This window comes from Trachinotus anak, unplaced genomic scaffold (assembly GCF_046630095.1).
Source record: "Trachinotus anak isolate AG129_WGS33_773 ecotype Australia unplaced genomic scaffold, CSIRO_AGI_Tana_v1 ptg000019l, whole genome shotgun sequence".
NCBI lineage: Eukaryota > Metazoa > Chordata > Actinopteri > Carangiformes > Carangidae > Trachinotus > Trachinotus anak.
Window position 1 is genome coordinate 21,517,375 of NW_027273870.1, and position 13,595 is coordinate 21,530,969.

A 13,595-nucleotide genomic window follows, 5' to 3' on the forward strand; every position below is an offset into this window, starting at 1 on the left:
GGGACAAGTTAATTTGACACTAAACCTTTCCACTGTGGCCAAAGTTAATTTAACCATTCTAGGTGGGAGGACAAGTCCTGCTAAGCTATAATTAATGGAAACTGCACAACATTCGACCATGAATCATATAATTTAATTTAATTTAATCAAATAATATGTAGTTTGTGGACAACTCACAGACTTTGTCCTACATAAAACAAACATGTTGTTTGTAATACCAAGTAAAGCCAAATCAGTTGTGTTAACTTTTGCATTTTGGTTTTTGAATACAACATGTGTGTTGCATTGACATGAGCCCAAATATAGAGCAGGACCACAGTCTTTTTCACATCTAACATTACTTTACACTCCCTAAAGCCTCATCACCACTTGCGGAAAAAGCTACATGATGAAGTTCAGGATGAGGTAACTATGAAGGGGAGCTCATTAATCGTTGCCTTTTCTGATATGTTTGTAGCTGATGTCAGAATCCACTGCATAGTTGGCTATTTCATATCAGTAAAGGAGATTCTGGAAATCATTACCGAGTCAATATTCTGTCATATTAAAAATCATTTCTCTGACTAATGACATTAAGTTTAATATGTGGTCATGTTTTGTTTTTATATTGCATTTGCGCAAAACTTAAGAATAGCCCACTTGTTCTATTTTCTACTCACTGGACCAATGTTCAGCAAGTCGGGGACATGCAACTTATGGCAGACTGCAGAAAATATCATACCGACATTTTCCACTATGCATCTATGCAGGCAACTACAGCAGGCCTCATTGTCTCTGATCAACATTTACATTAAGACAACAACAGCACAGACGGATCATGATGTCTGATTATTACTGTAATTTCTTTTCTGGAATTACGCGAATGATTGGACTTTATCTAACAGCCGGCTCCATGATTGAATCGCTGTAATAGCGGGGCAGTGACAAGAGCTGTTTTGAGCTGCATTACAAAAGCCTTTATGAAAGTGGGATATGGAAGTCGCAAAAAAACAACAACAACAACAAAAACAACAAAAAATAACAACGTGTAATTAAGTCAATTTACAGCCTAATGACCGTGACCTCGTCACCTGGAGCAGCGGACGCGCTGTGACAGGACTGCGAAGGGAGCGGGCTGCAACGACACACAGACGAAATAATTCATCTGCATCTCAGTGCAGCATTTTTGTTTTTCCACCATGCTTACATGTCTAAACATGTCTCACACCCCAGCACCCTGTCTGCGGGAAACAGTGACGGCTTCTCTGGTCCCCCAACAACAAGTCCGGGTGATGAGGGGGCTTCGATTACAACCTCACTGAGACCTCTGCTGAAATGATTCAGTATGCACAGGGTTCACGGCCGTGAAGCCACCGGCGAATTAACGCGTGTGTGTGAGGCGAGCCGGGGACAAACGTCTTCTGTCGGTTGTTTGATTCAATACAAAATATCGGCTGTGAGAATAACACTGGAAATGGTCAATGGGACTTCAGTCAATTAGCCTAATTAGTTTAAAAGCGTATCAGGTGGATAAAAAGTCAAATTGTAGTTCAGGCCAATGTAAGTGAAGCTGTCGTGAGCCTCCGCTGCAGGTGCACTGAAGGTATTAACTGTTTTAAATGCAGCCTATGTAACAATGCTTAACGGCAGAAAATATTTATGCTTTATTTTAAATAAAAATAACAAAAAAAAACAATTTCATATGAATGTGATAAAACGCACTCGCTAACGAAAGCGAACAAAGAGGAATTTGAATTGATCTTAAAGGAAGAGGGTAAGAGAATTGGTTATTGCTTTATTTTCCTCACTTTTTATTTAATTTCAAAATAAATGTGACCAACCGGTCATATCTAGAGTTAGAAGGAAAAAAAGGAAAAAAAAAAAAAATCACACTTCAATTCGTAAAACAGACATAAGTTTTGAGGAGCAAAGCCAGCACAGCGCACTGGACTTTTATATGAAAAGCAGGACATGCTGATTAGATTAAATAAAACGTGCCGTGAAATGAAAAAACACTATAATTACTTAGCCTTTCAAAGAGGAGTAAAACACTAAGATAAACATTCATTTAAAACGGAGAGAAACAGAAGGGAAGAGACTTATTTGCAGAACAAGTAGGTCTAAAGTTAAAGACTGTGACTCACACTGTGTCTACAATCCTAATCCTCACTGCACCGGGCGGAACTGCGCGCAAAGAGCAGCACTTGTCCTGAAAAGAGGTGTTTTACTGCTGCCTTGGAGAGTGTACGCTGGCATTTGCCCGTATAAACCTAAAGGTCTGTGTTTTCCTGTGTCGACCCGGGAGCAGCGGACAGCTCCGTGCGTCCAGATGCTGCCGAGGCGGACTGGAGATCTCCTGCAGAAGCGTCTGCCGCTGGCTGCTCTGATTGGCTGCCTGCACTGACAGCTCTGCACATGATTGCAGGAAGAGAAGCCCGACCCCCTTCACTCTTCCTAGAGGAACCATTCATAAACTACACAAGTCCAGCTCACAGCTGAGTGTGGACGAAAGTGAGCGGGGCCACAGAGCAGAGCATAACAGCAAGAAGAGATGAGTGGTCACACACGGTGTTTTAGCCCTTAGCGTCTGCAGCCCGGGACACGGATGGTAACGCAGAACCTGAATATGAATCTACCTAGCCGTGCTGGAAGTGCTCAGTTGGACTGATATTTAGCAGGCTATTGCGTTGCATCCCTATCCGTTTCCTCCTCCTCACACTGACGTCCATCCGCTGCAAAAGCAGAAGAAAAAAAAAAAAAAAAAAAAAAAAACTTTGATTACACATTTTTCCTGCACGGGGAAGCATTTGCCTCTGGCTTTACCGGTAAGCATTGGATCCGTCAACTTACTGCGACTCTCCGGTGTACAGCCCGGACCTCTGCCCAAACATGATTGCGACGCAGGCAAAGCTGGTTTACCAGCTTAACAAATATTACAACGAGAGATGCCAAGCTCGCAAAGCGGCCATTGCGAAGACTATAAGGGAGGTTTGTAAAGTGGTGTCGGATGTCCTGAAAGAGGTGGAAGTGCAGGAGCCCCGGTTTATCAGCTCCCTCAGTGAGATAGACGCACGATATGAGGGCATGGAGGTCATCTCCCCCAATGAGTTCGAGGTGGTGCTGTACCTCAACCAGATGGGGGTGTTCAACTTTGTGGACGACGGCTCCCTGCCCGGCTGCGCGGTGCTGAAGCTGAGTGATGGCCGTAAAAGGAGCATGTCGCTGTGGGTCGAGTTCATCACCGCCTCGGGGTACCTGTCAGCCAGGAAGATCCGCTCCAGGTTTCAGACTCTGGTGGCACAGGCCGTGGACAAATGCAGCTACCGCGACGTGGTAAAGATGGTAGCGGACACCAGCGAGGTCAAACTACGGATCAGGGAGAGGTATGTGGTACAGATCACCCCCGCGTTCAAGTGCACTGGGATTTGGCCTAGAAGTGCAGCTCAGTGGCCCATGCCCCACATCCCCTGGCCCGGTCCTAACCGGGTGGCAGAAGTCAAAGCTGAGGGTTTTAACCTCCTCTCCAAAGAGTGCTACTCGTTAACGGGGAAGCAGAGCTCTGCGGAGAGCGACGCGTGGGTCCTGCAGTTCAGCGAGGCCGAGAACAGGCTGCTAATGGCCGGCTGCAGGAAGAAGTGTCTGTCCATCCTGAAGACTCTGAGGGACCGTCACCTGGAGCTACCGGGACAGCCGCTCAACAACTACCACATGAAGACCCTGTTGCTGTACGAGTGTGAGAAACACCCGAGAGAGACCGACTGGGACGAGTCTTGCCTCGGAGACCGACTGAATGGCATCCTGCTGCAGCTCATATCCTGTCTGCAGTGCCGCAGATGCCCCCACTACTTCTTGCCAAACTTGGACTTGTTTCAGGGAAAGCCTCACTCAGCCCTGGAGGCTGCTGCTAAGCAGACATGGAGACTAGCGAGGGAAATCCTCACTAATGCTAAAAGTTTGGACAAATTATAAAGTGACTGTCGAGACAGAACCGAGAGACATTTTGGGATAAAACTTCAGAGAAGCACGAAGATGATTCTCCAACTGATTCTCCAAGCAATGTGAAATAAATCAGTAACAAAATAATGCAGCAAGCAAACCACAAAACCGCTTTTTTTTCTTTTTCTTTTTTTTAAATGGAGCAATTGGGCCACTGCCAGAGAGAAAGTGAAGGTACATTTTCAGATAAATGTAATAACTTTTAGTTGTCTTCTTTAAATGTTTTCACAAAGTGAAGAAACTTTTATTTAAATATATGCACAAAATCGTTAAGTGAAAGAATAAAATGTAGCGTGCCAAGTTCAATTTTTTCATTATGTGACTCAAAAAGAAATGTTAATAAAATGTTGCAAATTAAATTACAACTTGGCCTCCTGTCTTGACGTGTTTTGACAGCTGAGATGACAGGCAAACCTGTTGGATTTTATTTTGTCATTGTCTGATGAAGAGAATCATTAAATTAGTCATTTTCACAAGACAAACTGGAACCTGTGGCCAACACTGGAAAAACAAAAGGAAAGAGAAAAAAAAAAAAAAAGGCTTTTCCCAAATTTTAAGAAGGAATGTGCAAAGCCGACTTCAGGCCATATGTTATTTTTACAGCGCGTCACAGGCTCAAAAGGATTTTCGCATGAATGTAAATCAACGGACTCATGTTAATATATAGGCCTGGGAGCATCTCTGCTCTGTGTTTAACAGCAGCGCAGGGCCTGCAGCTAACCTGAAGCCTCCATCTGATTAATGCGGTTACATTCAGATAATGCACTGAAGCTTATATGACACCTCTATATTCAAGTTTAATTTAATGAATTCTGAGATCAAATCACATTCAAATCAGTTCTGATATTACTGAAATATATCCATTTAAATACAGACTCCACATACGATAATATTGAACAAACACAACCAACTGTTGTCAGCAGTCATGAAGTAGGATCTGTGTTTATTATGTTGTAAACAGAGCACCATACATTCCTGTAATTTTATTTTTTGAGATCTGCTTACAGTAAAAAAAAAAAAAAAAAAAATGCTGCAGACCTAAAATGTTGATCACTGCCAGTGGGAAGGCCTGATCCACTTCCTGCTATGATTTTATTCATAAAGATAGTTTAATAATTTAGAAAAACTTGTAATTTCTTATTACTCACCGCTTTTTCGTGGTCTTAAATTTACTTTACAAATAAATATTAATTTAGTAAAAAAGAACAGATTTACATTTAATCAAAAAAAATATTGTTAGGAATAAATGTAGCCTGTCTTTTCCCATCATGCCTAAATGACATTTCCTCCCTCTGAATTCAAATACAGTCATACTGTAGCTAACGTCAACAGACTGACAAGACACTGCAGCTCTTCTCGGCTACAACATGACTAAGACCTTAAGACAAACTTGGAAACACACTAACAATGCCATTTATCCTCATTTAAAATAATGCTTGTACAGATAGGCCTCCCGAGATACTAACCGTGTTTGTTAGTGTCCCATTGAAAAGTAAAGCGGCCGACATGTTGCACTTCCCAGCACTGTGGGGAACTGGAGCATGGCTTCTGTAAGTGACAGTTCTGAGACCTGATCAATGGAGTTCCAGTCTCTTACCTTTGGATCGATGGCCTTGAAGCTCGGCTCGTCCTCATCCACCTCGAAGTAAAGCTCGGAGGCGGTGATGGACAGGGTCCCTTTCACCACCACGGCCGGAGCCACCAGCTGAGCACTGGTGCTCAAGTTTACTGGGCCTGGAGGACACACACAGGAGCCGGTGAGAAAACAAGCAGGGTGCCCTCTTCTCCAGGTGGGAACATATGCTGACTTTTGAGAAAACAACATCATCAGAGGTTAAGGTAAACTTATAAAACTCAACAGGGGATTTCACGGAGCGGATGGCTGGTAGCTTGCAAAGATAACTTTTAAAAAACACACAGTGGGCCTTCACTTGTGGACGCGGTTAATTAAAGAGGGGAGCTGACCGGCGGTGAAGAAACACACGAAAGTCAACGACAGTTTGTGTCTATTTTTAAAGTTGAGACCGTTTCTCCTTATAATTATATGTATATGCAGTTATTTTACATTAGTTTGCAGTGTTATTAAAGGCGAAAGGTTTCGGCTACTTCAGACACTGCACAGTCTGTAGTTTTAATTATTAATCCGCAATTAATCGATGTGCTCAAGATAAACTAACAAACATGCAACTCTATGGAGTGCCCATTGTGTGACATATCCGTATAGCCCCTAAAATAAAATAAAAACAGCTTAATACTCGCACTAAAATAAACACAGTAAAACCTGAAGACACCCTTGTCAAAAATCGACAGTGCGTCAGAATCAATTGATTGCGGGCTGCAGGGTGAAGCTCTGTTTAATCTTTCATCAATCTTAATTTATGCCAGTATGACAATGAGAGCCCGGCTCAGGGGAGCTGTGGGTGGAAGCTCTGCCCGGCTCTGCACATATGAGCCATTGTATTTGCAGATGTGCGCTGAGGAGAAAGGAGGCTCGGAGCCCGGCTTGATTTCCCTGAGCACCCTCACAGCGCCGCGGACGGATGGAATAAACAGATACATATACGTTCATTCCTCCGCCTCCCGTGAACCCCGTGAGCAGCCCACTGACATGTTATCCGTGGGGTGAAATAACATTTTTTTTTTTTTTTTTTGGTTCCATTCACTCACAGACATTCAATTACACCTGAAGCAGACAGCTGCTTAAAGAGGAGAAACTGAGCCTCTCCCGACACCCCCCACTCAGTTCTCGCGGTATGCACGTCACTTTATTAGACACGATTCAACCTTTAATCCTATTGTCGCCCGGCCGCGTTATTCTGGCAGCAGTCTGAGCCTCATTAATGCAGTTCAGTCTGCTGAGCGCTGTCACTGCACATAAAGATGCGGATTACACTGCAATCCGATTAGCGGGCTATATGATATTTAATGAAGATTATTTAAATAATAGACATATCAATAGGGTTCACAACATCGTGAGTTGGATCAAATTGAATTTAAGGCTGAGTTGTGGTCGTTTGATCGGGATAATACAGGCTCATACACGGGGAGGAGGAGGTTGAAGGTTGTATTCAGGCAAGGCTGCTTTTCTTGAATCAGATACTGTCCCGTTTCAGGGTGAGCAGTATCCTGGGATAAACTCTGCTACTGCTGGATAAAAAAATGTTTACAGAGTTGCTACTCAGGCCTGCGCCTATGTTTGTGAAGCAGACCTCCAGTGGCTGAGACAGAAAACTGAAGACACTGTGTTTTCACTAGCACTCTCCAAGGATAGTGCTGCCATACTGAAAGCGTTGTCCAGACATATAATGCTGTGTACTAAGAGAGTGAAAAACATTCATTAAAGGCCTGGTTTCCTTCTTCGTAGGGAGTTCAACAATTTATACGAAGAAAAACAAAACAAAAAAAACACCATGATTTCACAGCCAAACAACAACTTGGGAAAATGGGGAAGATAGGGAACCGAGTGCACACAAGAGTGTGTTCGTACAGCAAAACTATACAATTGCATATGTGGAAAATGAAGCTATATGAAAATTACAAGAACCTTATTTCTCTATTTAGTCTGAGCTGCAGGACAAAAACAACATAGTGCAGAAGTGGAGGGGTGACAATGACTGAGAGGAGCAGAGGATGATCTGCTGCTTTACCTGTTAAGTTCTCCAGGTCCTTCTCATCCAAGCTGGACAGAGTGTCATCGTCTCCATCCAGTACTGTCTCACTCTCCGAGTTTTGATTTCCCAGAGCCTGACTCCTGATGGACTGCTTGCCTTTGAGAATATCCTCCTCGGACGCTAAAGGGAAAAAGGGGCTTTTTTATTAGGCGATACCTTTATGAGATTTCAACCATAAGATTGTATACATGGAGTTGAATTAGTTTCAGACTTATTTTAAAAAAGTATGAAAACTTGTTTTCCTTTCTTTATTTCAGTGCAGTTTGATGACATTCAAAGTTTTAATGATCATGTGTTTGAGCAGATTTTATTTTTAACTGAAACCATTCAGCCAACTCAGACATTTTTTCTCTTAAAAAAAAACAGCAATTATGAGAAATCATTGCAAACAAGAAAACACGGCAAATGAAATGTTGGATCACTCTACATTCCAGACTTGACTAAAAAAAGCAGAAATGTGAATTATTAGCTTTTTTTTTTGGTTTGGTCTGCCTTGGTTTTAGATACAGCTATTAGTGCTTGAGTGAGAAATATAAAAAATTTAAAATCTGTCTTCTCCAACCGATGATCACCGAAACAACCTACATAGACCCAGAATCTAAATTAAAAAAAAAAAATTCATACAAACATTTTAGAGAATTTAGTAAACTTCCTTAAAATACATTTTTAAAACATTATTTTTCATCATTTTCTAAAAGCAGGTATAAACTAAAGACTAAAGATAGGTAGGTTTTAAAAAAGAAAATATAGTAGGTTTACCCTGAATTACATGTATATGCAAAGTTGATCTTGATATCTGTGCTGGTTATACTTGCTTCACCAGTTAACAGCAATGACTGACTTGCAGTGCATTTTCATCCTTGCAGACTTTCATGCAAACTGGACACGGCACACAAAACAAGACAGACAAAAGACTGAGATAATCCTCACTCTAAAGTCATTTTGCCCTTTAACATACATCAAAACAAACACACTTTCACACACTGATTATCCAAACACATTTAAACAAAATGGGAGTCGCACACTGCCCATTTTGATTTCAACTGAACATGACTTGAGGTTCCAAATGGATTATTTAAGAAAAATGGTAATCTGCAAACATTTACAGAGCTCTGCATTCCCCAGTGGTGCATGGTATGGATCCACAGAAACAAGTCCACAATACAAAGACTGACGTCTTGCCTCTCTGTAAACAGAGGTGGCATTATAGTGAGAGCTTTCACTCACTCTGTGCATACATGCTGTCTAATCCAGCGTCCAGCTAAAAACAACTATTTTAATCCAGTGAGTCGCTGAACACATAACTCATGGATTTTTTTCCGGTTTTATCACCTCAGGGGAGATCAATTGCACTTCCTCAAAATGCATAGTCGCGTCATATGGGTATATACTTTGAAACTGCTAGGAGAGCTGAGCTAAAAAATCTCTTGTCATGGAAAATATGCAGCTCACTGATATTTAGAATGGTCTTCCTGTAATTAAGCCTCCCTGGAGGATTCTTTAGTTAGCAGCACTGAAATTACTACCAGCTCCCCTAATACGTACCACATGCCATTGCATTCACACCAAGCAAGTGGACAGGGGACTTGTCAGATGAGCTTAGAAAACAGAGATGTAGCTCAGCTTCTTTGCATTTAACTGCAAACATGCTCAGAAATTCTCAGCTCAGTGTGCAGATTGTACTAAGATACAGTATCGAGCCTCGCCAATACACTGTGTGATGCAACCAAACCTCGTGACCGGGCTGATTACCCTCAAACGCAAGTTATTAATAGCTCCTCAGTATAATACACACTGAAATAACTGCAACCAAAATAATGACAGTCAGCATATTGTTTTGCTGAGTCTATTAGAACAGCAAGAGAAGCTATTTTGACCAGAGCTTTATCACTCATCACCAGGCGTATATAAAAGAAACATGCTCATAAGTGACAGGCTACACGCTAACTTCCAGCTCCTCCTGTTCCAAATGTAGATACTGTTTATTTTTTCCCGTCTTTTAATTTGACAGCCCTGAGGTTTTGGTGGTGTTGTATGTGTGTGCCTGCATGTGTGCGTGTGTGTGTGTGTGTGTGTGTGTGTGTGTGTGTGTGTGGCTGAGGAATCTTGTAAAATATGCAAAGTCATGAAATTGTTGTTCAACTTGGAGTACACTGACATAAACTATTTAATTGAGCTGTGACTGTCAAATAGGGAATTGACCAATATTATATAAAACTACTATAAATAATACTAAAAGAAATTACCCCAGAATATATTAAAATTGTAAAAAATAAAATTTAAAATTTAAATACACAACAACTATCATTTTCTTTTTAAAATTCATGGTGTCATTAAAATCAATTTAAAAACATTCCAATGTTGACCAATCAATGCAAAGCGCAGTCATGCCACATTAACAAAAAAATCTACCAGGGCACTTCAACCTCATCACTCATCACACAGGGAGCAGAAATGTGCATAAATCCCAACAGGTTACACTTTTTCCAAGACCCCATTTCCCGACTGAGAGGTTCAACTACCTGCTTATACAACTCAAGGCATGCATGGTTGCAGCAATTAAATTGTCAAAATTAACAAATTTGTTTTTAACGGGAGCGTAGCCAGGAGTGTGGTCATGAGGCGAGTATTGATTACCAGAACAGAGACATTAGTCTTCAGGTATTTACTCTGCCACCTCTGGTACACGCGCCCCGGACCAGACCGAATCAATCCCCAGAAAAGATGGTTCTTTCCAGCCATAAATACATAACAGCCTTCTCAAGCCTACTGGCAGCCACACACTCCTGTGGAAATCATCTTGGCACAGTATGAATGATAACAGTTGTCCATATCCTTAATCCAGAAATGTACATTTTTCTCCATGTATCGAGGAAAAGACGTATATTTCCCTCTTCTTAAAAAGTAAAAATAAAACCTTGTTATTACAGATCACAGAGTGAAAAATGCTAAATATTTTCCATTGCGTCTAATTTTATGATCATGCTTGAGATTTGAAAAGTGCTGCCACAAGTAGCTAGAAAATTAGGGTAAATTCAAGCTTGATCTTTTGCTAAATATTTTCTTAGGGAGTGAGACTGCATTTTCCCCTCTGCATCTGATGAATATAATTACAGCCAGATATGACCTTTGTGCTCTGTTTGAAAACTCAGCCCTGCATTCTCATCTTGAGCTGCACTTCCTTAACAAATGTCGGGTCGACTAAAACAAGACGAAAGGTTACATCAGAAAATGGATGCCGTCAGGCTTCAGTGTCAAAGAGTTATTTTAATGATATATTCCCATATTTCAGCCAGGCAGTCTACTCTCTGGAGGTAGCATACCCTTGCCACAACTGGCTGCTGGCTATTTTTACACAGACTTGACTTTGAAACCAAATGTTGTTTGCAGGAATTTGCCCCCCCCCCCCAGTGATGAATATATGCTGCATGTAAGCTGAAACAGTTTTGAATAAAACTGAACACCAGACCAAATACCTGAATGACCAACTCACAGAACGCCTTCAACACATTTGCTAAAAGACAGAGAAATATGTCCTATGTCTGTTCTCTGTCATAATGTAGCTGAAGGGAAAACAAGGAGGAATTAAGAGACAAAGTGAAACTCAGAGGTTTGCTGCAGAAGAACAGCGACCAGCTGGACTGTGGCCTCAGTCTCCAGCTGCCGGCACTCTGCAGCCATTACCGCAGGACCAGAAGTCTCTCAGGATCCTGAGATCCTCAACACTTATTGCTTTTAGATCACACTCTTATTGACTCCTGTCACACCTGCCATTTGTCTTGCCATTTGTGAAATGATGTCACATTTAACGGGACTTTTGCAGGTGACACATTGAGGGCATTTTTGGTGCAGAAATGGCCATTTACTGGACAGAGTAATTGGTTGAACTGGTAAATGTGGGCCAGGCATAACAGTGATGGCAAACCCTGGTGTGTGCTGGATTTTTAGCAGAAATGGTGGATTACATGCACTCTAGAAGAGAAATGTGACTCCTGGTGTTAATGCAGGGACATGTGTCAGTAAGATATTGTGGCTATAAGTGACTGCTGGGAATTTCAAGTTGCTCTCAGACAAGGTTTATTGAAAATCTGCACCTGCCTTTATGGAGACATTCACAGAAACAATGGAGAAAGGGAGGAACTGATTGGATCTATTCCATTTCCAAAGGAAAAAGTAATCAATGCTATTACTTTTAACGACAGCTCTTCACTCAGTGTAATAGCAGAGCATTGATGAAGTTTTTCCAAACCACATTTAATCGTTAAGAGGTTCCAAGAACAATGTGGGCGCTTTCCTCAACAGAAACATTTAGTAGACTACAATTTGCATTTCACGAGCACAATATTTAGTAGGTCCAACACAACTCTTACTGTCTGACAATATTAGACATTAAATCAATAAATTAAGCATAATTATGCCACTTGAAGTATATTTCATTTTGACTACAAAGATGAAACGTATGTATATTTAGATATATTTGATTGTTTACACCCAATGAAGCCAATTATGCTCCAAGGAATGCATCAAAGGCATAAATCCTAAAATGACCCCTCACTGGAACGTAAAAATCTGACTGAGAACAAACAGAGGAGGGAGAGTGTGAATGTTACTTACCACTGATATCAGCCACTGTGATGCAGTGAAGAAAGAGGAATGAAAAACGTTCATGTCATGTTATTCACAGCCACTCACTTCACTCACAAATCTGAACTTCTTAGTAAAGCATGCTAACACTCTGGTTATTAGTCCAGCTTTGCATAATGGGAGGCAGGGTATGAAATTACCTGTGTGAAATTCAAATGAGGGTGCTATTTTACTGTGTCTTGTGGTACAATAAATCTTTTATTGCAATGGGAGGACTAATTTTTATTGGCTTGTACCTGGTGCTACCACCAGGCAAGTAAAACATGGAGCACAAACAACAGGCAGGGATGAGGGGGACATGGTGGATGGGACTGACCGTGTTCAGCCGCGGCTTTGAGCGTAGCCTCTGAGTGAGTGGATCCAAAGGGGTTCCTGATGAAGCGACGTCGCCGCCTTGAATCGTCCTCCCAGTAGTCCAGGCGCCAGAACTCCCTCGGCCGGCTGCAACGAGACAGAAGTAGCACATGTGTTAGCAATTACCAGCCAGCATGGTATAGAAGCCCAGCATTAGCACTCGGTCCGAGCAAGCATACATAAAGCCGGCATTGTGTTTGGGTGTTTTTTCTTAACCCTCAAAATCACTCTTTAAAAACATTCACTTCTACACAAGCTGAGACCCAAAATCACTGTATCCCTGTCCTTGTTACTGACAGTATCTCCTTCTCAGAGGCTGAGATATTCCCTCTTTTTCCTTCCCCTCTCTTTTTGGGAAGGTGAACTGAGCACTGAGTACCATCACAGAGGAATGAGCAACTGACAGCCTGATCATTTTCCACACACTTCTGTGGCACGTGCTTCCATTCTAGGCTCATTTCAAGCCCAGCAGGATACCTCTTGTCAAGACCCATGGCTGGCAGGATAAGGAGAAGGCCATTACAAACACAGAGGAGGGTGTTGGATAGCATTACCAATATTAATCAATGTCTATACCCTAGATTTTTCTTACCAATTTACATCTCCCTTTACCAGGCCTGGTCGGTAAATCATTCTGCTCTAAAGAAAGAGAAAGTGTTAAGTTTTAATGAGGAGTCACTGCCATATAGCATTGTGCCTGTGTACTGTGTACCTGTCTATAATGAAATATCACTTCCATTTTTGAAAGTGATTTAATTACAATATAATCTAAAATATTCATTACCCATGGCTCAGAGGCACAGCGAAGCATAAGAAAATCCCTTTTGCATTACATTAGCAATTTTTTCATCCCTAATTTAAAAAGGTTTTTTTTGGTTTCTTTTTAATTTAAACTCTTACCGTACAACAAAGCTGTTCATTTGTCAGAATGTAAAAACAGCTCATGTGTTA

General features: G+C 41.5%; 2 protein-coding genes across 8 annotated transcripts in view; one reads left to right on the forward strand and one right to left on the reverse strand.

Moving 5' to 3' along the window:
* The window catches only part of lrba (LPS-responsive vesicle trafficking, beach and anchor containing), a 183,128-nt gene that overhangs the window by 67,023 nt on the left and 102,510 nt on the right, over window positions 1-13,595 (reverse strand). For all 7 annotated transcript variants that reach the window (XM_071503550.1, XM_071503548.1, XM_071503552.1 and 4 more), the window contains exons 37-39: window positions 12,607-12,731; window positions 7,623-7,766; window positions 5,573-5,709 (exon numbers count right to left, since the gene is read on the reverse strand). In XM_071503550.1, the coding sequence (XP_071359651.1) occupies window positions 5,573-5,709; window positions 7,623-7,766; window positions 12,607-12,731 (406 nt within the window). The remainder of the gene's footprint in view (window positions 1-5,572; window positions 5,710-7,622; window positions 7,767-12,606; window positions 12,732-13,595) is intronic.
* On the forward strand, window positions 1,894-4,340 carry mab21l2 (mab-21-like 2). Its single transcript, XM_071503560.1, has one exon. It carries the CDS (start codon window positions 2,869-2,871, stop codon window positions 3,946-3,948), a length of 1,080 nt encoding a protein of 359 aa, XP_071359661.1. The 5' UTR covers window positions 1,894-2,868; the 3' UTR covers window positions 3,949-4,340.

Excerpts from the sequence above, each read along its gene's own strand:
- mab21l2 (XM_071503560.1), top strand. The coding sequence starts at position 2,869 with ATGATTGCGACGCAGGCAAAGCTGGTTTACCAGCTTAACAAATATTAC.